Source organism: Passer montanus, unplaced genomic scaffold (assembly GCF_014805655.1).
Source record: "Passer montanus isolate IOZ18808 unplaced genomic scaffold, ASM1480565v1 scaffold57, whole genome shotgun sequence".
Classification (NCBI taxonomy): domain Eukaryota; kingdom Metazoa; phylum Chordata; class Aves; order Passeriformes; family Passeridae; genus Passer; species Passer montanus.
Window position 1 is genome coordinate 3,224,310 of NW_024370705.1, and position 24,838 is coordinate 3,249,147.

A 24,838-nucleotide genomic window follows, 5' to 3' on the forward strand; every position below is an offset into this window, starting at 1 on the left:
CCCCGCGGGGCCCGCGCTCGGCCCCGCCGCCACCCGGCCCTGCTGCCCGGGCCGCGCCCGAACGGCGGCACCCGGCACTGCCAGGGGCTCGTACCGAGGGCTGCGCCCGAGCAGGAAGCGAGGAAAGGAAGGGAAGGACGGAAAGGGAAGGACGGAAAGGGAAGGACGGAAGTTTGAGGGAAGCAAATTGTTGGCTTACGAGTGTAGAGTGCTGAGGATCTGAGCTGAGAAACAAACTCAGGATGGAGAGAATCTGAGCTGAGAAATTCCAGAGAGAGCTTGATAAAGTATTTAGAGCTTGATGGAGGTATTTATACAGTTGTGAGGAACCAAAGAAGCAGAGGGACCGAAGCGAGGGAGGGGAGGTGCCCTGCCCCAGAAGGCATTTCTGGAGGGTTTGTCCCAGCTCTGAGGGACAAGACAGCCCAAAATTGCTCGTTCTTTTACACAGTGGAGAATGGGTGAATCCTAAACCAAGGTCTTGCACTAAAGGAGGTGAGTTTCCTAAGGAAATAGCGAAAAAACAAAGGGAAGCTAGTGCCAAGAAAGAGCCCAAGGATATTGTCTGCAGCCTGTCTCTGCCAGGCAGCCGAGACTGCACAGCTCTAGTGGGAAGGTCGGAAGGTGCAAGCCAGGAAATGTCCAGCAGGATAAAAACATTTATACAGAGTCTTCCTGCTGCTTTCAGCAGCATGTAGGCTTGGCAAAACCCACAGCAAAATGGTTATCCAGAAGCCCACCTGGAATCACCAAACACGTTGTTGTATCACACCAGAAAATTTCAAGCTGAAATGAAAATGTAGCACGTAATGTGACGGTGCTGATGGCAGAGGCACACACAGCAGTCCTACCTGCAGAGCCGTGATAATCTCCAGCAAAGCAGCACTCTGTATTTTCAGCCTGTCAGCAAAGCGGCAGAGTTGGGCACAGCTTCCACACGCCACCAAACATTTTCATGTCAGCGTAGTAACTGATTAGAAAGCTACCAGGGCCCTAAAGACTTGAACCGTGTCCTCCAGAGGCTGATTAAAACAAGGATGAGTTTATGAAATTCGGTTATGGGAGCCGTGTCGGACTACAGCTCCCGGCATGCACCGCGGCCGGACTACAGCTCCCGGCATGCGCCGGGCCGGACCACAGCGCCCAGCGTGTCCTGCGCTTGCAAGATGGCGGCGCCCAGGGGCGGCTCGGGCCCGGAGAGCGGCACCGGCTCGGACTCGGACAGCGGCGGGGAAGCGGCCGCGCGGTTCCGAGAGGCTGCCTGGGACTGCACCGCGCTGGCGGAGCCGCGCAGCGGTGAGAGGCGGCGGTCAGGCTGGGCTCTGCTCCCCCGCTGCGGCGTGCCCTCCTCTCCCTTCCCCGCCCCGCCGCTCCGGCCCGGCCCCTCCGCGGCTCCTCCTGACCGCGGGGATTCCTCTCTGCCGCGGTGCCGGTGCCAGAAGTGAAGGGGGCTCTGCCGACCCTCCCCAGGCCATGTCCGGCCCCCAGGCGGGCCCGGAGCCCCCTCCCTGCAGCCCTGGCCTGAGGGAAGTTCCCCTTTCCCCTCATAACTGTTCTCCCCAGGTGGGCCAGGGCTGTCTCAGGCGTTGTTCTTTATGCTCTAACACGCACCTGGTGGGAGTTAAAGAGTTCTGGCCTCAGGTCTCTAGATGTGGTTTTGCTACTTTCTTTTCAGGGGGCTTTAAAAAGGATCGGTTGCAGCCTAAAGATCAGCCAAGCCTGAGGTATTTTTGCTTCTGCTTTCAGACTTAATGTTTCCCTGAAGAATAAATTAATGTGTGGTATTTATGCCGTTTCTACTTTGTACCTTGTGATACTTCATACTGAAAGGGGAAGTTTCTGTTTGGGGAATTAGTCCAACCTAATCTGAAATGATGCTTAAATCTGAACCGAATAATGTTTTTAAGGGTTTGGGTGAGAGGGCCAGATGTTACTGGCCTCAGAAGAGATAATCCTTGTTCTTATTTCAAACGGGCGTGAGGCAATCGGCCGCCAGGAGGGTGACAATGAGCTCCAGACCACTCCAGAGTTCAGAGCACACGTTGCAAAGAAACTGGGAGCCATGCTGGACAGGTATGCAAGGCTTGAAACCTGTGTTCTGTGCCTCAGTTACACTGAGGTGTTTGTGTGCTAAACCCAGGAAATTCAACATCTTGTCTGCTTCATGCCTGTATTAAGTACAAGCTTCCAATATTCTGTGACCTGATTTTGCTGATGTGCTGTGCCCATCTGGTCAAAACTCTCTGTGCAGCACTGGTTGTCTTCATTTGCCTCTGTGGTAAACATCTTGTGGGGAGAAAAGAGACTTCCATCATGTAAAGGCTGGCAGGAGAATCTTTGATTTGTTCTTGCAGTCTGCACCAGCACCTGATTGAGGGCTGTGCTGGCAGGGTGCCTGGTGCTGGGCTGCCACTCTGCCTGTTGTGAGGCTCATCCCTGCAGAGCTGGAGTTCCTGCTGTTCAGAGCTGGCTTTAGAAATGCTGTTTTTAAACTGTTCTTGTTCTGTTTTTAAACTCTCCTCATTGCTGAGGAGAGAAGGCCTGGTCTGCTCTGGGAACAGGGAGCTGAGGCAGCCTCACTAACAGTAAAGGATCTATGCAACATCTCCCTCTAGTCTTGATTCCCAGAAATACCCAACTGCAGCTCAGTTTGAAATCTGACGGGGGTTTTCTGTTTAGTTTCATCACTGTCTTGAAGGACTCCTCAGGACCATCACAGACTTCGCTGGCACAGTCTGACTCTGAGGATGATGGTGAGTTCCAGTCCCAGCCATGGTGGCTGTGTTGTGCCTGTTAGCTGCTGGCAGGTGGGATGGATCCTGTCCATCACCAGCTGTACTTCCACCTGATAATAAACATTTGCACTGAAAGGATTTCTGGTGGTGTCTGTGAGGGCTGTTACTCTGCAGCTCTGACCTCTGTGCCCCAATTCCTCTCACACAGTCCCAAACAATTGCTGTCAAGCAGGAGATTGCTTCCAGCTCTGTTTTATATTCTGCCTAAACCCCCCTTTCCACACTTCAGGTTTTCGCCTCTTCTCTTCCTCTGTCCCTGGAGACTGTGGGAAAGCAGAGCCTTGCCCTGCAGCAGGGAGGAGGAGGCCAGTTAGCTCCAGGTGAGGTGCTGGCAGCTGCTTTCTCCTCAGGTACTGTTGCATGCCACGTTTCAGAGGCAGCTGGGACTCCCACAAGGGAATAGGAAGCTAAAGAGCTTGAGAAGTCTCTATTTATGACTTTTATATTTGACTTAGACCAGAATTTTGTTTCTTTTTAATGCTGGGGAACTAGAAATGTTTGTGGGAGATTTTCTTTCCCCTCCTGGTGTGTGTAAAGAACACACTGACCTTCAGACTGGTTAAATGCAAACTGGGGGTGTGGGAGCCCCAGAGCCATTGGGTGTCTCTAGTGTCTTCTTATCTCAGATTACTCTGCTGTCCAGGTTTTGGGTGAATTCAAGGCAGAAGTGCACCACAACTTCCTTCCCTCTTGTTGCCTTTCCAGTGACACAGACAGTGATGAAGAGTGGCAGAGGTGCCAGGAGGCTGCCGTGTCAGCTGCAGACATTCTGAAGCAGAGTGCTTTCCCTGCATTGTCCCAGGGCTCCAGCCAGGATCAGAGTCAGGGTTATGTAGAGCCCAACCAGAAAAAAAAGAAGAAGAAGAAAATTAGGAGAGAGAATAATATTCAAGAGAAAATAATAGACCCAGCAGAGTGTGACCAGATCTGCAAAGATTTGCCTCGGTTGGTGTCTGCAAATGGCCAGCAGGAGAGACAGAACAGCAATCACAGAGAGAACTCTGTGCCGCCAGGAGCTGTGAAGAAGAAAAAGAAGAAGAAAAAAGAATGATGGTTTTGCTCTGCAAACAGCAGGTGGTTTTGATGGGTGAAAGAAACTGAAAGAAAACCTAAAAACAAGAGTTGCTGCAGATGAGGGAAAATTAATTGGCAAAGTGTCTGTTCTAAAAGCTCAGTGGCCTGAGAGACTAATTAAGTGACTTCCTGTGCTCCTGGTGTCCCCGAGGAAGGGAACATTGTTCTCCTCACACAGCAGTTGTCTGTGCTGCTGCTTATGCAGGCCCAGTCTAAAAGGATTAAATACTGTGCCAGACTTGCATGACAGAGGGATGTGATCATAGCTGCATTCCTCCTGGTCTGTTCCCTCACATCTGAAACCCTTCTGGAGAAAGTGTATGATGGATTGAATTTGGTTTACATGGCAACAGGTGATCAACTGCTTTTTCTCTTGTAGACTACTAAGAATAGCTCCAGCCCGTGGGAGACTCATTTATCAAAAGTATCCTCTCAGAAATCAGGCTCCCTTATTTTTTCCCTGCAAGCATCATAACAATCTGTTTTTGAAACCTGCTGTGTTACTAATCCCTCTGCAATCTGCACCTCTCCAGGGCCCCTGCACATAAACGGAGTGTGGTGAGCTGATTTCAGGGTTGGTGTAAATGCATCCTACTGTTCCACTTGTCTCCGTTGAAATTTTTTTTATGTATAGGGTTTTTATATGGCATCTGTTGTTATTAAATTTTACTACACTCTTGGACCTACTTAATTTGGAAGGTTTTGTACAACAGTGGCTTTCTTGCTGTATTCACATTGTCCCCAGCAGAGCTAGAGGTGGCTCAGGATGGCTTTTTAGTTGCTGGGTGATCAATGTTATGAAATTGCTACAGGAAGGACTTAAACATAATTTAAAAACCACCTTTAAGTCCTTGTTTGGGCTGGTTAACGTCTTTTGTCTCCCTGAAATACTGTGAGGTTTGGTAGTTTTCACTCTTTGATTATTCTTCACTTCCCAGTCTTTCAGGAGATCAGGTGTTACTGATAGATACTTTTGTTTTTAAGATTTCTGGGTTTCAGGAAATCCAATTTAATGGCCCAATTCAGAAGTTCAGAAAGCCAGATTAGACAAACCAAAAGAGTGAAGTGTAGCTCTTTGAGCATGGGAAATTGTTGTAAGATTCTTTTTGGTTTTTAGTCAAAAAAACACAGCTGCCATCCAAAAATAGAAAAGCTAAGTAGAAAGTTGGCTTATAATCTAACAGAATGTGCCAGCAGAAGTTACTTGCCTTATGTGCAGTTAAAACTTCAGTGTACTGAATTTTAAACCTGGGCTTTCAAATGCATGGTGGCCTAAACATTTCCTTTTGCTTTGTTTTGGGTTTATTTTTATGCTAACTAAATTAGAAATGGGAAATTGGATATATTTGCAACTGGTGTACCTGGGAAATTAGGAAACAATTCTAGGATAAAATTCCTCACAGAATGTTACTGAAATTGTTGATGGTATCTAGAGGAAACTCTTATGAAACTTTTCACAGACATTGCAACTTTGACACTCCTAGATATGATAACTGAAGAGTTCACTGTTGGGCTTTTCAGCTCTCCCTTCCAGTCTCAAGGTTTTTCATCCATTTCACAGTTAAAAAAGTAGCTCAGTTTCAGTCACGGACAAAAACCTCTTAGTTGGGGCTGTTTTCATGCATGGCTAGTGATGTGTCAGTGATGTGGATGTTGAGAGTAAATAGAGAGGAATAATTAGAAGAGGAATTACATAAGTAGATCCTTGGGACTAAAACTCTTCACTTAGTGCAAGCAAGACTCTTAGAACCCTGGGCAGTTATTTGCATACAAAGAACTACAAATCAAGCCTACATGGAAGGTGAGAATGAGCCATGTTCTGTAAAATGAATCCAGGCTGAGTGTTTATAGAGAAAACTGTGGGAAGCTCCCAGGTGCTGGGCAGGGTCAGGGACCAGTGGGGAATGGCCTCCTGCAAATCATTCAGCAAGTCAGATGAGAATCCACAGGGTTTATGCAGAGAACTGAAATCTCCTTGCAGCTGTTAAACTTTAATTTCTGCATTTAAAACAAAGCAGAGCTATATCAAAAACAACCAAGCCATTTCCACTAGGATAGCATGATTTTAGAGCAGGTCGTTTTTAACTGAGAATGTTTGGTATTTTGGTATAATTAAGGATTTGTAGCTTGTCAGTGATCCCATACTGACAGGTTTGTGCCAAGCCATTCCCAAATCTGTTTCTTGGTTATTCTCATTGCAAAGTCAGGAACTTGCAAGGTGCTGTCAGTTATTGTCGTTCCTGTTGGTGCTTCCTTGCAAAGGAGGAGAGTGTTTAAAGGTGGTGTCCCTTCTTTGGCAGCTCAGCCTTGCTCTTTCCCACATGGTTTAGTGTGGTACTGGCAGGTTCATACAGGCCCAGCTTGATGAAAGCTGAGTGAATTAAAGTCATATCCACGTCCTGGCACTTTGGGATTCCTTCTTGGGCAGCCACAAAAGGGTGTCTGGCCATTCTGACCTGGCTGCCAGGGTTTAGGTTTGCTGGGAGGTTTTTTTTGGGGGATGGAGGTGGGTGGCAGTGGATTTCAGCAGTGCCAGCATCATCTTTCCATGTTTTCTGTCTTGAGCCTGGGACGTTTTCTGTCCTGGAGGCAGCTGAGCAGGGCTTTGTGTGAGGCTGTGGTGGCAGACACGGCTGGAGTTGCACCTGGCAGGTTGGTTGTGGCAGTCACTCAGGAGCTGCTTGTGGTGGTTACTGGGTGGAAGATGCCATCTGTGTGGAGATGAAGGTCTCAATGACGTTGTGAGTGGATGGCAGCAGCTGGCTGTGGCTGTTGGTGGAGTCAGAGCTTTGGTACAGCACCAGGCTGCTGGAGGACACTGCCAAAGGTACAGGCAGAAGTCAGTTGCAGATTCCCATCAGTCCCCTTATTGCACCCCCATTTCCAGCATGGCTGTGCCCTCCTGGCTTAGGGCCATAACTGCTTCTGTCTGTGTGTTTTGTGTGCTGCTAAGTACCTGGATTGGGTCCACAGCCAGCCTGAACACATTGAGGGCAGCTCTCTCCAGAGAGTTCAGTTCTAAGAATTCTAGCTGGTGTCCTAGTTCTCCTCTTAGAACTGGGAAGACCCAATTGGAGTCTTCATGAGGGAGTCTTGGGCTTCTCAGCCCTGAAAACTGCCCACAGGACTGGGCATTCATTGGCACTGATTTTTGTTGATATTTTTCAAGGTACTTGCCTTTCTGAAGGGGACCAGTTTCCACAGTCTGGCCTTACATGGACTCTGCTCTGAATCTTTTCCTTGTATTGACTTTTCAAACCCCTCAGGACACTGGCAGAGCCAATTTAGGGAATTGAGAACCCCAATTACCATTTTCTAAGTGGATTTTACAGGTTTGGCTAGAAAAACTAGGCAATACATGACTTAAGAGCCACAACAGTGGCTGCTGCTCTTACCAGCAGGGCTCGAGGTGAGGCGTGGGCCTGGCTGAAGGTGCTGGATTGTTGTGTCTTGGTTCTGTAGATGGATTGTTGGTGCCTGTGACACTGGTGTGTGCATCCCAGACTCGGTGTGAGTCTCTGAGTCAGGTGTGAATGCCTGGAGAAAAGAGACTTAATAGTGCCTGGCTTCTACATCCCTTCTAACAGCTGTGAGAGAAGCACTGAGCAGGTGCAGTTTCTGGGGAGGTGAAATCCTCCTGGATGATGCAGTGAAGAACTTGCTCTGGTGCCTCCAGTGCTGCAGCTGGTACCAGCAGGGCAGGAGATGAGAAAGATGCTTCTGCTGGGATGGCATAGACACACCCAAAAGCTCTTTGACATGCAAGGAGCTGCCTGCAGACTGGGGCAGCTCTCAGGAGGGGGAACAAAGGCTAAAGAAAGGCTGTTACCTGTTTAGTTGGTGTCAGGTTGGTCAGGGCACTGAGATTGGCTGTGTCTGTTATCACCATGGTTTGTGGTAAGAGGCCTGCATGTGTGTATTGAGTCACTTCAGATTTGGGGCCATAGAGAGCTGTACATGAAAGAAAACAACATCATGTGGATGCTGGAGCTTTGGCTGAGTTGTTCTCTTCAAGAAGTGGGACCTGCTGTCTGTCTCCAAAATGCTGGGAGGGGAGGGACAGGGAGATAAATACAATAGAAAAAAATTTCATCATTAGAGCAACAAGAACAGAGGAGGAAAACAGAGTGCTGTAAGCCCAAGGACCCAGCAAATGCACTCCAGGAACAGTGTCTTTATTTTTGTTTAGTTAAGCAAATGAGTTCATGTTCTTACCGTGAGGGTTCTGTATCTGAGCCATGGTAGCCATGAAGGGGCTCTGGTTGATGTGGCTCTGGACCTGCTGCATGAGGGGCTGCTGGTAGGATGGGTGCAGTTGCTGGGAGAACTGAACAGGCTGCAGGGTGGTGAGGCTGCTCCCCATGCTGTTTATTACAGGAACACTCTGGGGCTGGGTTGAGGCCAGGCCTGGAAAACAAGGACTGCTGCCAGTGGTGCCCACCCTGCAGGAGGAGTGTGGCTGCTCTGCAACAGGGGCATCTGAAACAGCCTTTGGGGCAGCCTGCCACTGCAGGGTGGATTCAGATCCTGCTTTTCAGGTGTTCCCTTGGTTGTCTGTGATTAAGGATAGATTTCATGCCTGTGAGAGCAAAGTGGAAATGTCCAAAAAGTGCATAAACCCACCTCTGGTTTCCAGTGTTTGTTCCTGTCTACATTCTTGTGTACCAGTATAGCTTCTTTTCCACTTTAGTGATCACCAGGGAGGCCTTGCTCAAAAATAAATGCAGAGCATCACCTCAGTGCCCAGTTAATTCACTCTTTTTACTTTATGAAACTATTGGCAACACAGACAACTAGGCTGTAGCTGTCCAGCCACGTGGAATGGAGTTTCAACTCTTTTTACTAGGGCTGCCAAATTAAGGAATTTGAATCAGTGAGAGAGGTAGAAGGTTTCACACATTGCTGCCCATTTCCCACAACTGTCCAGACCCTGTAAATCAATAGGTCTCTCCAGCACTCCAGTTTGGTTGTTTTGTTTTCTTTGGGTTATTTTTTTTTTTTTGTTTGCACAGAATTCAAATCCATATCATAATCTTGGGAAGAAATGGAAATTAGTTCACAGCCGTCACCATGGAACAAAACAAGGCCTCTTTCTTCCTGGGAAGAAAGTGTAAGAAAAGAGTATACACTTTATTTTCCTTTCCTCTAATGAGATGCACTTTGGCAGTAGACTAGTCTTGGAATGAAAAGAAATCTCGTACAAGTCCAGAGAAGCTGTCAAAGTGAAAAATATAAAAGAAATAGTAATTACTGCTGTGAATTCCAAAGGCATATGCTGCTCTTTGCAGGAAGTGGAACACGGTGTTTTGTCTTTCAAGCACAATGAACATGCTTTCATTCTCATCATTTTAAGGAAGTATTATATTTATATTTGGAAAGATGAAGAGCAGCAAACCAAAACATTGGCATAGGAATAGATTGTAAAAGTCTCTTACTCTTAAAACATGGGGTTTGTGTGTAACTTAATTCTACCATGAACGAGGAACATCTGTCCTTAATTCACTGGTACCTGCCAGCAGTGCTGCTGGTCTCTGGGGACAATTTCCTCAGGTTTTTGTCATTGCCAGCTTAGTGATAAGGCTTTGCAAATGGGGCAGGTGTTTGCAGAAGGAGAGGCAGGGCCCTGCGGGCTCCACTCACCGATCACCAGGGTGGAGGCGCCCGTGTTGGTGAAGGCGGGGGCCAGGGACGGCGTCTCGCCCGCCCCGATCGCCATCACCCCCGGCAGCGACGCCATGATCAGGTTCTGCGGCTGCTGGCTCAGCGCGTGGGGGCTCTGCTCCAGGCTGTGCAGGGCAGTCAGGGTGCTGACAGGAGGGAGAGGTCCTCCAGGAGCTGATACCTGTGGGAAAGGAGAAGCCCCAGTGTGCCACCTGCAGCAGGCGGGTCCCAAAGCTGTGACAAGCACTGTGTTCCTGCTCTGCCTCCTTGCTGACTGGAAGGCCCTCACATATCCTTGTCTGCAGTTCCTGTGTGCTCATCAATTAACTAGCACAGGTCAGCTCTTGACTTGCTAAGAGTAAATCCCTCCTGGTTTAGTTCTTTCACATTTAAGAAATCATAAGAATGAGATTAAGCCTACTGCATTTTCTATAGGGAAAGATCATCTTCTGTTTCTCAGCAGAAGGAGAAGCTCAGGGAATTTAAGAGGCTCAGGTGCCTTCACATGGTAATTCCAGTAGCAGAGTTCAGCACAGAATCCAGAGTTCCTTCCTTTAGGGACCTATAGTCATAGTATTGTGGAAGAGCAAAAAAGCATTCTGGTAATTTGGTTGATAGAGAAAGTTACATGCCTAATATTATACTTCTTTTCTCTCCCCTCAGACAAAAAGCTGTAAGGAATCTTTAGTAAGAATAAGCACAAAGAGGTTAAACAGTGGGACAAACCACCTTGACATCAGTTTTAGAACACAGACGTAGAAGATTTTCAGGACCTCGTGAAAGACTTATTTTCTTCAGCAAGAGACCAGAAAGCCAGCAGAGTGAGTGACTGATGAGATTTAAATCATACTTATTTTTAGCAACCTTAACTTTGCCTCCAGCCTGTGCTAATGCAAACTTCTGCTGACTGTTTCTCTGAAAACAAGGGAATGTGCAGACTGAGAATGATCAGTCATGTAGTTCTGATGCTTATTTGTTAATGATGTGGGAAAAGGCCTGGTCAGATGTCAGGAGGAAATTGGCTTTGAGGAGGCAATCTAGTTATCCACTACATGTCTGCATCCAGGCTGTTTGGCTTCATTTTTCAGATAAACTAGCTGTAAGTGTGGGTCTGTGTTCTGGTGATCCCACTGGTCTGATCTACTCTCAGGGTAGGTAGAGTCCAAATAAGAGTTAGAGATGAGAATCTCTCTGTGGGAAGGAGGAGAGAATAGGGTTTCCAGGGAAGAAGGAAATCATGTCATACCTTGAGTGCTGTGTTTCCAGAACAGACTGTTTTAATTACTCATGAGGGAATGACTTTTTGGGTTCATGCTCTAATACCTGCCCTCACCAGTCTAGAGGGCACATATATCTCAGGACTATTGCTCTTACATGGTCAGTGCAGAGTGACTCTAATATAACATATTGTTACATAACAGGTTGTGTAACAATATGTTACATATGCCTATGTAACATAAGAAGGTGGGTTTAAGAACATTCTAGAAAAAAATACCCATGAATATGCATGAATAGTTCATATTATGACCACAGGCAGATGGCCTGACATGTCCCAGTCAGCAGAACAGGAGTATCCATCACTTACCAGCTTGGTGTCTGTGCTCAGCAGGTTCTGGCTGGGCTCCAGTCCAGGGGGAGAAACCTGATGCAGGATGGTTTGGGTGGTCACCATGGAGCTGTTCCCGTGGTGGTTGCTGCTGGAGGACTCTGCCTCGCTGGCTGGCTGCTGGTTGTACCTCACTCCTGCAGCACAACAGGAGGGAAACTGGTTGTCACAAGTGAGAAACTGAGACACTTAGGCACTAAATTCAGTTTCCTCTGCAGGCACTTGGCACCAGATATTTGGGCAGATACTTAATGGTCAGTAGGGGAACCAGAAGAACAGGCACTCACACCCTGCCCTGACTTTCCCCTGTAATTTGGTGTGACTGCTTCCTCAAACACTGACTGGCTGAGTGCTGCAGGGAGCAGGAAACCACCCCTCTGGATGTGGCTGTACAGAGGAGTCTCCATGAGATCATCTCTTCCCAGAGTAAGAGCAACCCCCAGCTCTGGCCCATGAAGCTGAAAAAGCTGTGCTCTTTCTGGATGGAGAATGACTTTTCCTCATGCCTAAAAACTGTCCCAGAGTCTGATGGGGCTGGCATTGAAAGGAGTAAGGGGCACACATGACTGAAAGGGCATGGAACTGACTTCTGATGGGCAGTGAGGACTCCTGGAACAGGAAATTTGGGGTTGGTGTCTGCTAGCTGGGAGGCCTCACAGTAAGTGAGAAGCTTTGGCTGTGGGTTTTGTTACTGAATTTTATCTCCCTTGACTTTGTAGCCACTCTCCTCACCCAGAAACATGGTCTCTTTGTCACCTTTGCTCTTCCCCTGTAGCAAATCTGCTTTTTCTATCTGCAGATTCATTTCCTAAAGGGCTGGACTTGGGAGACAGTTCGGGTGACAGAGTTTGGGGAGGTTCAGCTCTCTTCCAGATCTCCCTCTGGTTGTTTCTTACCGTGAACTTTGGTGGGTGAGAGAGCAGGAGGTGGCTGGAGGGAGGAGGAGCTGTGTGGAGTTAGAGGAGGGGCAGGGGTGGGCTGAGGTCCACTGAAGGTGTCCATGGCCAGCTTGTGCCGGAAAGCCTCCTCCTTCCTGCGGTTGGCAAACCAGTTGTAAACTCTGACCTCTGTCACCAGGTTTGAGCCCAGTCCCTGGGCCTGAGATGGGGAAACACCTCTCTGAATACACTCTGCCCTGTTGGGAAAAGAAGAGCCTTGCTGAGCTGGGCTTACTCAGAGACACAAAGTGCACAGCCCCCAAGTGGCTGTGGTCTGGCACACTGTATGGAAGGATCCTGCAAGACCTGAGGCATTCCTTGTGCTCTGTGGACAAGGAATGATCAGTTGTTGCATTTAATTCAAGCGTGGCTGGTGTCAGTGGTGCCACTCAGTGCTGTACCTTTGTTCTGCCTCCCAGTGGCACCAGCAACCACCAAGAATGCAGAGGGACCCTGCTGTGCCCCTCTTCCTCAAAGACATGCACCCACCCTTACCTGTTGCACTCTTCCACCAGTGCCTCCCTCTCTTCTTTGCTGGGGTTTTTCTGCCTCTCATAGGCTTGGAACAGGATCTGTTGTGAGGCAGGACCCCACTTAAAGCGGTTTCTTCTTCCCTTCTTGGTGGGCAGGTCATCTCCCATGGGCTCGTCTGTCAGGATACCCTGGCCAGCGTGTGTGAATTCTGCAAGCACAAAGGGACAAGGGAATGTTTTCCTTGAAAACAATAAGGAGTGGGGACGAGCAAGGCAGAAGCCTTTGTGACACTGAGACAGGAGAGCAGTTGTTGCCATACTTACGCTGGGCCACCTCTCGCTGCTTCCGGACGTACCAGGTGTACAGGGCTGCCCGTTTTTGGGTCTTCATGGGAGTGCCCTTGTTGAGGTGTTGTGAGAGGTGGGATTGGTTCAGACCCGTGGTGTCCACCACCTCGCGCTGAGGGATGTTGTGCTGCTGGAGGTAAGACTTGACCATCTTTGCTACTCGCCAGGGATCCTCTCTGGAAGGAACAGAAAACATTTCTCAGGGGAGAGAGATCAAAGACCTGCTCTCAGCAGAGCTGGGTTCCATGGAAGTGCAGCAGTAGCTCCTGAGAGGCACTTGTCAGTCATCACCATCACGTTTGGTGAGGCCAGAGTGCTCATTGCCTGCAGGGGGGAAAGCTGTTCCTCAGTGTGCTACCTTGCTCAGTTTTGACTCTGCATGCAGGGTAAAACTGCATGACATTGAGATAAAGTGCAAAGGATGTAGCACTGGCTTCCTTTGAAGTGCTGTCTGTACATGCTTAGGTGTGCCCTTGGGAGCAGACTTTGCTTCCCAGGGGAATTTCCCAATACACAGAGGCACCCTCTCTCTTCCCTTTCCCTGCATTTTCTTCTCTATCCCATTCTCATTGAAGCAGATGGGGCAGATGTACTGAGTGTTCCCAGACAGATTGATTGTGATACTAGACTGAACTTGACTCATGCCCTGATTCTGGTCCAGGTTGGGTTGCCTTGCAATGATTCAGCCAATGGAAACAGGCTGTCATTATACTGTGACATGACAGCTCTGTATGCATATATATATATATGACAAATCATCCAGAATTGTGTTGTTACACATCTGCTATGTGTTACTCAAACACATTGATTCACACCTAAGTCTACTCAGAGCTTCTAAATGCAATATAGAACTACAGGCAAACCACTAATTCCTCCTGTTGCTGCCCTCCTTTGTGTAACAGCTGAGGGAATAGAACTATTTGAGACTTTCAGGAACCGTTTGGGATTTTATAATTAATGTGATCCTCTGGGTTTTATGATATCCAGCTAGAATATCTGTTAAGGTTCTTGAGGAAAATAGAGAAAACACGACTATGACTTTGTGTATTGATTTCACCCCAGCTGAAAGTCATAGTAGAAATACAGATGTGAAACCCATCAGTCTAAATCCATCAGTCAAAATCCAAGCAGTGCCAGAGCACCTCTGCAGAACAGCTCCTGGCTCACTTTGAACAAGAGCATCCTTCTGTGCCTCTGTGTGAAATGTCTGGAGGAAATGGCTTGCAGTGCTGGAGGAAGACGCTGGTGTCATATTCAACACCAGCATCAAAGGAGCAGTGGGGAGAAAAAAAGGTGCCTGGGATGGTGCAGAAACTGTCACAAGAGCACACATGTCTGAGCAACAGGCACCAACTGTGCTGTTCATGGCTTTGTTGACTCGGGAGGTGGCCGGAGGCTGCACAGTGATAAGGAGGACAAAGTCCACACCTGTTCTCTCAGTACAAACACCCTTATCTCTGCTCGCCTGCAGCCCCTCTCCCAGAGGCTGTGTAGTCCAAGGAGCAAGCTCCACAGCAGTTAAAGTGTGACACAAATGGTGTCAGATACAGCTTTTTGAAAACCTGCTTAAAATAGAACATTTGTTTCTCTTTTACATTGGAGCTATTGCAGGCTATATACAGGCTTTTGATTTTTAGCATCTTCCCTTAACTATCTTTTTCTTTCAAAAACCTCAAATTGAGCTGAATTTAAGAAAGCCTTTCTTTCCCCGTGGTTGTTTTTGTTTGTCTTTCTTTCTTCTTTTTTTTTCTCTCCTGCTGCCTAAACCAGTCTCCTGCCTTTGTACTTGTGATAGTCTGGCCAGCACCTGCACCCTGTGGTCATTCTCCAAGTCCCTGTATAGAGGAGAAAAGCCTCTGACTGGGAAGTTGAGCTCTTCAGTTTGAGTTCTGGCTCAGATAGGAAGAGGAAAGACTGTGTTGCCACTGATGGAAGCCTCTGTTACGTGTTAGTTCCTTTCTGCACCCCAGTCGAGTCAGTTTTGTCTCCCCTGTTGAGATCCTCATTTTCTGGCAGGAATAAAACAATAAGTTCTGTGAGTCTCTTCTCACAGTGGTTAAAGACGTGAGGGTTTTGTCTTCTTTTGACACAGCAGGGAGCTTTGTGATGCAAAATAGTGCAGGGATTCTTAGTGTGATTTCCTAGGACAGCTGTTTGAAATCCTGGCTGCTCTGTACATTGTCAAAGGCCAGTCTGCAAAACCAAAGCAGCAGGTACTTCAGGCCCAAGGCTACACCTCAGTCCAAGTGATCACAGTCTGGCCAGCTGAACCCTTGCTCAAATACCCAGTTCCACCTGCAGAGCCTCCATCACAGGCTAGTACATCAGAAGTTGAAACCTCTTCTGTGTCATTCACTGGCTATAAGAATATAATTGTCAGAGAGGAGGATTTCCCTCTAAACTGAGTTCTCCTGCTTGTTTCAGCCAAATCTCAATTGTTTCAGTGAGTCAGAAGTGCACAAATAGGTCTGCCTTGCTCCAGCTCTCCTTCCCTATCTCCAAGACTGTCTTCTGCCTTTTAGTTTCCCTTTCTCCTCAGATGCAAACTGTCTCCCCAAGGTCTTGTTCTCCAGGGTGTAATCTGTCTCCTAGTTGGTCTCCCACAGGTAGCTTTTCCTTCCTTCTTCTGAAGTCTTGTTCTCCTGCTCTCAGCTGCTTATTGCCATGTGAGCATAGCCCTTCTCCTTGGCTCATCCCCACCACAGGGGCCAGGGTCCTCTCTCCATGGCAGCTTCCCATTTTCTTAGTTCTGAGGTCACTTTTTAAGGGCGTTTTCACCTCCCTTTTGTTACCTGAACAATAAGTAACCCAGGTAGTTAGTTATAAACTCAAAGGGAACAAGAGGCTGGTTGATAATTTATAGCAACATCTCAAATTTAAATGGAAAGTAAATATCAAGTTGTTAGCATTAAAGAAAACCCATTCCAGAGAGCTGGAGATGTAACATTCAGGGGACCTTCTCCCTCCTTCACTCTTCCTGACTTTTTATTTTTCCTTTGTTCTTTTCTTTCTTCTCCTCTTCCTCATTCTGTCTCTCTCCCCTTCTTTCCTGTTCTGATTCTCAGGTGGGAGAAGCCTTCATTTCCCTGAGGTGGGTTCTGAATTGCTGCTTTGGACCAGACCCTGCTCAAGCAGAGGTTCAGAGCTGTGAAGTGCTCAGGACCATCCCCAGCCCTTTCCTCTGGAGCTGCTCCACAACCCAGTGCCCAGCCTGGAGCCAGGCTGGGCAGAGGGAAGGTAAGACCATCCATCCTGGCAGTGTTCCTTTCTGTTGAACTTGGCCTGGTTTGCCTCATCTTGGTTTATATGTGGAAATGAAAGGGGTGTGGCAGCTTCATCTCCAGATTCCCCAACTAGAGCAGTTCTAAGCAGGGGGAAAGACTGGACCTTTGTCATTATATATCTTTGTTTTCTTTTTTCCTCCTGGAAAGCGTGCTTTTATCCCTGCCTCCAGGGAAAATCTGTTGCTTATCTCAATTTCTCTCTTTCCTAATGGAATTTCAGCCCTTGCCCTACAGGTGGATTGTCACTATACCTTCATTTGCTTTGCCTGCAGTAGTATGATCCCTTCCCCCAAGGTAGCCTCCTTCTTGCTTTATATTCTGGGAGTTTCTCCTCACAGCTCTACCTGCCTACTGAGTCATTTATTTCTTATCATAGATGCAATTTGTTTTGTGTGTAGATTGATATGGAAAGAATGTTTTTATTCAAACTGTAAATCTACGGGAGATCAGTGAGACATCTGAAAGGACAAAATTAAATTCCCTGCTAGAGAAACCTTTATCTGAACTCCTTTTAGCATGTTTTCTCTGCAGGGAGAAAATCTAATCAACACCTTTGGGTGCACCCAGTCATGTGGGTGTATCTTCTCTGTTTTACTCAGCTTTGACCAGAGTTTTTCAAACCAGTTTCAGCTTCAGTGGTCTTGGTCTGTTGGTGCTGTCAAATTTTCTCTTTCCAGCTCCTGGAAAGCCTAATAATGGACACTCTTTCTGATTCTACTTTATAAAGCAATGGCTTTATAAGCCATGGCTGCAGTTACCACAAGGGCTTTCCTGTATCAGCAATAGCTGCCCACAAGTCAATCTCTCTGTTAAAATTTGGTCTGCAGACCCGGAATTGTTAATAATGCCCAAAGAGGCTTCTGTCTAAAGGGAGAATTGCCTCCATCTGGTTTCTGCATTTGAAACCCTTGTGTAGATGGTGAAATAGTTTTTTCCCTGGGCATGGAGATTCTTGTCTACCTTTCTTTTGTCTATTGCTGGAAGTAATTTCTACCACAGACTGTTCTGCCCTGCTTTACAATACCTACAGTACTATTTTAAGGACATTACTTTAAGGCATCTATTAATGGAAAGGTTTGATCTTAAAACCAGAAAAAGTTTATTAGTAGATAAGAACTTCTTAGGTATTACCAACCCCTGCTACTGGTTCAGATGCTTTGAACAGATTTTTAGACACACTGTTGATTTGATGAGAAATGTGAAACATGTCAATGCAGGCTTCCTACTCTTTTCATTTTAACTTGATTAATTTTGATCTACTGTAGACCTCCACTTGTAATCTTTTTATGAAACTGAGGCTTCTGGTGTCTTTATATTGTCATCAACAGCAGAAGTGAATTGCTCTGTCCTGTGGTGGGGGAGATTGATGACAGAGATCTCTGATGTTTCAGAGTAAAGCCTTTGTAATTAAGAGCCAGTGTGAGGCTTAGGAGATCCCTGTCCTTGCCCAGTCTCTGTGCTGTCTCAGGGGTTTAGGTAGGTCCTAGAATTTGTCTGTACCTCAGTTTCCATTTATGAAACAGAAATGCTCTCAGCAGACTGTCTGCCTGTTTGTCAGAAAGTGTTACTGTCACAGCTTTGGAAGACAGGTCAGACTTGTGCTGAGGCTGGTAAGCACAGGGAGGACTGGCAGCAAGATCCTAGAAAGGCAGGGAGGATCAGAAGCCAGAAATGGTGCTGAAGTGAGGGTGGCAGGAAGGATTGCCTCCATCCGTGTGCCTGTTCTTAGGTCACAGCAGATGTCACTTCAGTCCTGCTTCACCCAGTCATAAGAGAAAAAGGGACACAGCCAGGAGGCTCTTCCTCAACTTCCATGGCTTCCTTTCTGGACAGATACTTGATAAACCATCAAAAGTTAATGATCAAAAAGCTTATCAGGGTATTTTCATCTATAAATTTATAAGACAAAAGAGAAATAATAAAGCCATTGGATAATTAGTAACTAGCCAGGGCCCGCCCGGTGCCACTGGGCTCAAACTGCCCCAAGACCTGTACGCAGACTCAGGAAGATGAGAAGGAGACAAGGATGAGGGGAAGAACAAGAGTGGGAGGCAGAGAGGATCAGCCAAGCAGACAACAAAATGGATGGAATAGCAGCAGAAACAATAGTGAGGAGAGAAGAGAAATAGGTAAAAACAATCTGAAAGGTGTAAAGGAAGTAGAGAAAACTTAAAGATGTGGAAGAGCTGGAAGTGCAGAAGAAATGAGGCATACTGGGCCAGGAAGAAGAGAGAATTACTGGGAATGTGTTCCCACCCAGGTAAGAGCTGATCCAGTGAATTTTCCTCTCTTGGGTTCTGCAGAATCATCAACTCCCAGTCTGCCAGGGAGCTTTCTTTTAAGTATTTACAGTGAATGCTAACTCTTGTCATGCTCTTTTCTTAGCTCTGGCTTTTTGTGGTGGGATTTGATGCTGCTTCTGCTTTTATATTTTCAGTTGTTTCCTTTGCACGTGAAAGCAAGTGATCAACAAGCCTGAGAAATTCCCCAGCTGAAATTTTAGTGAAGATTTTAAGAGCAGAATCTTGCTGCACGTCTGTCTTCTCTCAGCTTGTCATTTCAAAATAGCCCTAAAGCAGTCAGGGATCTGTTGTGATGGATGGTAGGATGGGCCTGATCCTTGCTTGGACAAACCTCTTGGGTGTCCCCAGGGGATTGTATCCCAGTAAGAATCCCAAATGGGAAACTGAGTGAATACTTTTCTGAGTCTGTTGTGAGGCTTATTGGTTCAGGGAACTTTCCCTGTCTTTTAATCTCAAAAATGCTTATATGCAAAAGCAGATTTGTGTGGCAGCAAACCCTGTAACTGTTGCTGTGTATGTAACTGTGACAGACAGTGGATCATAGAAGCAGAGATTTCTGTCCAGGTTTAACCTCTGCATGTATTTGGTGTGTGCTTTTTACAAGAAAAATCCCCACTGAAGTCAGGAGACTTCTCACTCAGAAGAACAACAAGGACAAGGTCTCTTGATTTGGTTTTGGCCAATGATCTATAGCAAACCCCAGTAAAATTAACAATATAATTATCCTTACATATCCTTTCAGCAGGGAAATGTTAGAACTTCACTGTATCATTCATACAAGTACAGCACCAGCTCAGAGTGACCAGTTTTTTTGTTTTTCCTTCCTGATGACTGAAATTGTGAACTGTATTAAAAATTTAAATCCTAAACCCTAATATTCAGTTAAAGAGATGAGAGCTATACAGGCCTTGGACTATTCTGAAGCCTGATGCTATAAGCATGTCAAATATCTAATGAGGCTCCATGGCTTCCTTAATGCATTTTAAGCGAGATAAAAGGAAAATCTGAGCATTTATAGAACATTTGGGGGTATTTGGGGGCTGCTAGTCCTGGCATGGATGAAGATTGTCTCTGTGCAGCTAGATCAATTGTGGGTACTAGGGACACTGAGGAGAAGGGGAAAGGAAAAGAGATTTAGAGGGAGAGTGCAAGAAAGCAGCAAAGAGGAGCAGTAAATCTGTCCTTACTGTAATAGTCTTTCCACCACAGCCTTCTGGTGAGCAGCCTCCTCAGGGCTCAAGTTTTCCAGCTCCTTCATTATCGGAGGGGTAAATTCCTCTCCGTCATCTGAGGTTTCATCTTCTGATACCCTGGACTCCCCCATCCCGTTGGGGAGGGTGGGCATGTCGGGACAGGGCTCCCCTTTCTCAGTCTGGAGGGCATTGATGGCGCGCTGGCTTTCGCTCTGCAGCCCGTAGGGTTCCGCCTCGCTCAGCGCCTTGATCAAGGTCTCCTTGGTCAGCCCCGACTCCAGCAGCGCTTCCAGCAGCTCCACTTGGAGATGAGTCAGCTTCGAGACCATGGTCTTCAGCCTGGGGTCTCTTGGGTTTGGATTTGGGTTATCCTGCTTCCAGCTTCCCTACACCATGGTCCCGAGGTAACACGCCCGAGTGTCAGGAGAGTGGGCACAGCACAGCCTCCCGCCTTTACACCCCCCAAAAAAAACAAAATACAAAATTGAGCCACTTCAGACCCCCCACGACTGTCCTGAGCCAGTGCTGATAAAGGGACCCTTGGCTATCTGTTTACATTGGAGCAAATGTAAATTCTCCAAGGTTCATATTTATCTGTGTGCTTTAGCAAGTTACTGAACTTTGGACTTCAGCACTGCCGCAGCAGTTCACAAAGTGCAGAGGGAGAGAAAGCAGGGGGAGGGGGAAAGGGAGGGAAGCAGGAGAGAGAGAAGGAGAAGAAAATGAAGGGATAAAAATCTGCAGCATGGAAAAGTAAGTATGGAAAGAAAACTAGGAAGATGGGGATGGAGAAGCATGGCTTGCTTCTGGCCCCATTAGTTTTGGAGAGGGAAGGAGGTGGAGTACCCAAAAGGAGGAGCTGTGCTGGGCTGCCCATGGCTCAGGACAAGGGGCTGCTGTTGGAATATTGCAGAACCTGCTCAGAGCTCTGGCAGTGGTGAAGTAGAGCCAGTGTCAGGCCCTGCCAAAAGCTTTGGGCTGAGAGAAAGCCACACTGGCAGCTGCACTGGTCTTTGTGCAACCCCAGCATAGGGGGAGGCAACCACTGGCTTTATGTTAACATTCCCAAACCTGACAGGGTGTTTTGAAGCTCCAGCAGATTTCTGTGGCAGAACATCAAGATTTAAGTGACTTTTTCATTTCTGGCTTTGGTTGCTGGGTATCTTGATGTGCAAATGCTAGTAGTACCTCCATTTTACCTTGCCATGTTTATTGCTCAACTATGAGCAGGAGTACTGCTCCCACATAATCTGGGGGATTGCAGGGCTTGCCCCTCTGAGCTTGTGATTCATTTATTTGGTAAAGGATAGCCCTGGGTGCTGGGCCATGCTCAAACCCCTGCTCTATCATCAACTGCCCTGCTGCTTCTGATGAGTGCTGTGGGCAAGCTTGTGGTTCCCCTTTATCATCTGCCTCCATCCCTTCCTGACAGCAGCCCTGCTCTGAGCTTCTGCTCCCACCTGTTGGGTGATTTCCTAAAACACCATCCCTGGAATTGCTTCAAACAATTCTCCAGGAATCTTTTTAAGTGAATTCTCTTTTCTGGGCTGAAATGAATCTATCTCCTTTGAATGGCTAAATTAGGGAGCAGCTTGATGTGCACGTGTGGGCTCATGCAGGGGTGTCTCACGCGAGTGATTCCCTGGAGGATGCAAAGCTGTTGTCTCCATGGAAGCTGCCAGGGGCAGCTGCCTGTGTCTGTACACTCCCCTCAGCCTGAGCTAAAGGGAGCCTGGCAGGGCTGTCCCCAGCCTGGGCAGTGTCCCAAGACAATGCTGCAGAGGACCTTGGCTCCTGTTTTCCCCCTGGGCACCACTGGCCAGGCTCTCCAGGCTCCTGAGTCAGCAGCTGCAGGACAGAGTTCCTGCAGAGGGACCCTCCTCCCTCCCTCCCTCCCGGCTCCGGGCAGGACTCTGTTAACTCTTGCCTTTTATTTCAGGTCTGGTCTGTGCCCAGAGCACCACGTCCCCTCCCTGCAGGGCGTTAACAAAGCTCTCATGGATACTGACGACTTCGCGTGGCTAAAAACGAATGAGAATTCCGAGTCCATGTAAAAACATTTATTTGAAGAAATGTTCATGTGAACATTAATGTCAAGACAAATTCAGCTTCTATCGATTTTTTTGGGTCATGCCCTTAATAAAGAGTTGTGCTGGTTTTGCACCCATCACAAGAGTATTTAAAGAATGGTGAGCTTTTTTGGCATTGTACTGTCAGTGTGTTGATACAATTTCCATGCATTTTATTTGTTATTACAGTTTTCCTTTATTCCCTCCCCTCAGGTAGACATGACAACATTAGTGGCTGATAACAGTAATTTTCAATTGCAATTACAGTATCCAACCATGACATACAGTTTCTGCATGATATGTCCTTATAATTCCAGGATTTTGCAAGCACGCACAGCAGATTGTGGAGCTCTTGCAATACGTGACAGAGGAGATGCTGTCATTGTGTTATTTATTTCTGCCTCTCTTTGGCATGGTGACCTGTTTTACATAAACCAAGCTGGAAAACATTACCACTGTTCTTATTCAAAAGATTGTCCATATTCTGTTGGTACATAACCTACTGAATGTTTGAGGGGTGATGGGCACACAGATCCTTAAGTTTAAACAAAGAACAGCAATATTTGTCAATGGAAGCTGTAAAGAGAAGAAAGCATAGCAACAAGTTATGTCTATATTGTGTGGTTTCAAGGATTCCTTATGCACCCAGAAGTCCTGATGCTGCTGCTTCTGCTTGCCTCAAGGACCTTCAGCTGTAGAAGTTATTTTTTGAGACCAGTGAACTTTGAAGTCTATAAACCCAGAAATGCACATCTGTTTGTATGATAGGACCTCCCTGAATGCTACAACTGGATGCCATGTGGAGAATGCTTAGCTGAACAAGGAAACATTTCAAATACTGAGGAGGAGGTAAATATTTTCTATCACTTTACCCTGAAGGGATTTTTCCCTTGGTGTATTGGAATTGTCTATTTTAAACTATAGGAGCCTGGACAGTTAGCAAAAAAACAAATGAACTTACCCACTTTCATCTTTCCATTCATTGGAACCTGCCAGGCTGTGCCAGTGCATAGCTCAGCCCCACTAAATATTTCAGAGCCTCAGTGCAGGAAAACCAGTGAGCTTTTCAGTGTTTCTTAAATGTTAGAAATGCCTAGTGGTCAGACTGAAAGGGATTCCTGTTGTGAATTAGCCAGCATCCCTGTTTTATAGGCTGGCACTAAGGATTGCAATATCATATTTCTCAGATTTTATTACAAATGCAGTTTTGAGGTGATGAGAGAATAGCAGAGGTCAAGGGTGGAAGCCAGATTACAGTTTTATTGGAGGAAGAGCTCAGTTGCAGAGTGCCATAATCAGACAGTGTTCTCCTGTGGCTGAATTGTACTCAGGGATTGTTCCTTGAGGGTGAATATTGGAAATAAGGGGACTTGTGTTTTCTACACCCATCTTTATCTATTACAATGCTTTCTCTATGTTGATTTCCTTAATTGTGACCATTTCCCAGGCCATGACTTGATTCTCAAGTCACTCTGATTATGATTAATATGATCTTGGTCATTGTAACAGGGGAAACTTAAAGTTTGAAGCCATGAAGAGATACCTGCTTGTTTTTCTCATGTTTTCAGCATTTGGTTTTGTATTAACTGTTCTGAAGTGATCTCTTCTTCCCTGTATCTAATAAAGTGAGTGAATTACTTAACACTGAAAACATGGCATGAAAATATGAATGGGTACACAATAGGAACATTATTCTGGTTTTGCATGTACTGGTCTGTATTCTGCTTATTGCACTAGGGCAAACCCACAGTAAGGGACAGCAGAGTTCTGTGAACCTCGTGGAAGGCAGAATAGACTCCCACACCCTCACTCCTGTATCAACACCATTTTTACCTCTGATGGTTTAATGCACTGAATTATATCTGTTATGAAGTGTACATGATGAAAAACACAGTCATTTGCTGGTACAAAGCCAGTGTAATGTGTGTTCAAGGGGCATACAGAGAAAGAAAAAAAGCCTAAATACATTTATGATAAAAGTGCTACTAGAGGGAGCCCATATAATTCCCTGAATAGGGTGGTAAAATTGCCATTGGCAAATGAAACACAAAGAAATGATTCTTTTAATAATTCTTTACCATTTTACTGTTCTTCCTGCTGTGACTGATAAATGCTTTACTGGCCTGAATGACATTAACATAATCCCCTCCTTGAAATGTGAGAGCTATTATGATAATTGTCACCCTTATTTCTGTTATTGGGGGGAAAAAAGCTACATGAGTACAAAACTGATTATTATTTGTGCATTGGGATCTTAGTCCCAAAAGGCACACAGGAAAGTGAAAAACCTGAGATAATTGTCATTTATACATTGTTTTCCAGAGTTGGATTTCAGCTATTTGTGCAAACCCCGAGTATCTCAGTGGGGAAGGACTTGCTTGAATACATGTTTTAATGTTTCCAATATATACCCATTTAGGTTCTAATGTAGTAGTCTTTGGTGTAAATAATTGGAAAATGTGATTTTGCTGAGAAGGAAGCTGGGTTGTTCATCAGTGGGCTGGGCTGGATGCAGAGCCTGGAGTTGTGGTGTGGTAAATCCATGGGGCAAATGGGTTTAAATGACAAACTTTCTCTACACATTCCTCTACCTGTATGTGAGGACTGTGTCCTCCTTCCCAGTCACCTGTCATTTTCTCCCTCTGCTTATTCCCAGTTTCTGCCCTCAGGCTGAGGCTGAGGGTGGAGATCAGGAGCAGCTCTGGAGCTGGGTTATGAAGGAGTTTCCCACTAGGTGGTAGTGAAGAGAATCGTGTCACACATGGTCACTGCACGCTGTAATTAGGTTTGTAAAGGGGAATCCCACAAGGATCTTACAAGCAAATAGCCTAATGTAGCTCCCAGCTGTACAGTCAGAAGTGGATCTCTTGATTTTTGGGTTTTTTCCTTCCTTTTCTGCTCCTGTCCATGCTATTTGTTCCTTCCTGAACAAAGCTGGGTTGACAACTCTACCTGTCATGTCCTTTCCTGAAGGGTGAAGTGTCTACATGAAGCTCCTCTGGTTCTTCCCACCTCTGTTACAGCAGAATCAAGACATGGTTAGCTAAATGTCATCTGCTGACATTTAAAGAACTTGGAGGTGAGGACTCTTTGT

General features: G+C 46.5%; 3 protein-coding genes and 1 long non-coding RNA gene across 4 annotated transcripts in view; 2 read left to right on the forward strand and 2 right to left on the reverse strand.

The window, feature by feature from the left end:
- Nucleotides 1-991, reverse strand: part of RNF185 (ring finger protein 185) — a 15,868-nt gene extending 14,877 nt beyond the window's left edge. Inside the window, exon 1 of the mRNA XM_039725866.1 lies at nt 852-991. The gene's annotated coding sequence lies outside the window, so the exon portion shown is untranslated. The remainder of the gene's footprint in view (nt 1-851) is intronic.
- A 54-nt stretch (nt 992-1,045) lies between these two features.
- CUNH12orf43 (chromosome unknown C12orf43 homolog) lies at nt 1,046-4,556 on the forward strand. Its single transcript, XM_039725863.1, is given in 8 exon segments — nt 1,046-1,061; nt 1,064-1,123; nt 1,126-1,296; nt 1,676-1,724; nt 1,975-2,073; nt 2,680-2,753; nt 3,025-3,115; nt 3,501-4,556. Coding segments are annotated over 8 exon segments (906 nt in total). The 3' UTR covers nt 3,847-4,556.
- A 1,200-nt stretch (nt 4,557-5,756) lies between these two features.
- Nucleotides 5,757-20,348, reverse strand: HNF1A (HNF1 homeobox A). Its single transcript, XM_039725862.1, has 10 exons — nt 19,670-20,348; nt 12,872-13,071; nt 12,570-12,756; nt 12,033-12,271; nt 11,116-11,273; nt 9,510-9,711; nt 8,085-8,276; nt 7,699-7,820; nt 7,265-7,406; nt 5,757-6,687 (listed from the first exon to the last, which is right to left on the reverse strand). Exons 1-10 carry the CDS (start codon nt 20,002-20,004, stop codon nt 6,560-6,562), a joined length of 1,905 nt encoding a protein of 634 aa, XP_039581796.1. The 5' UTR covers nt 20,005-20,348; the 3' UTR covers nt 5,757-6,559.
- LOC120510256 lies at nt 16,140-23,729 on the forward strand. The gene is made up of 2 exons (XR_005629444.1): nt 16,140-18,439; nt 21,615-23,729. It is a non-coding gene; the product is annotated as an uncharacterized LOC120510256 (long non-coding RNA).
- The last annotated feature ends 1,109 nt before the right edge of the window (nt 23,730-24,838 follow it).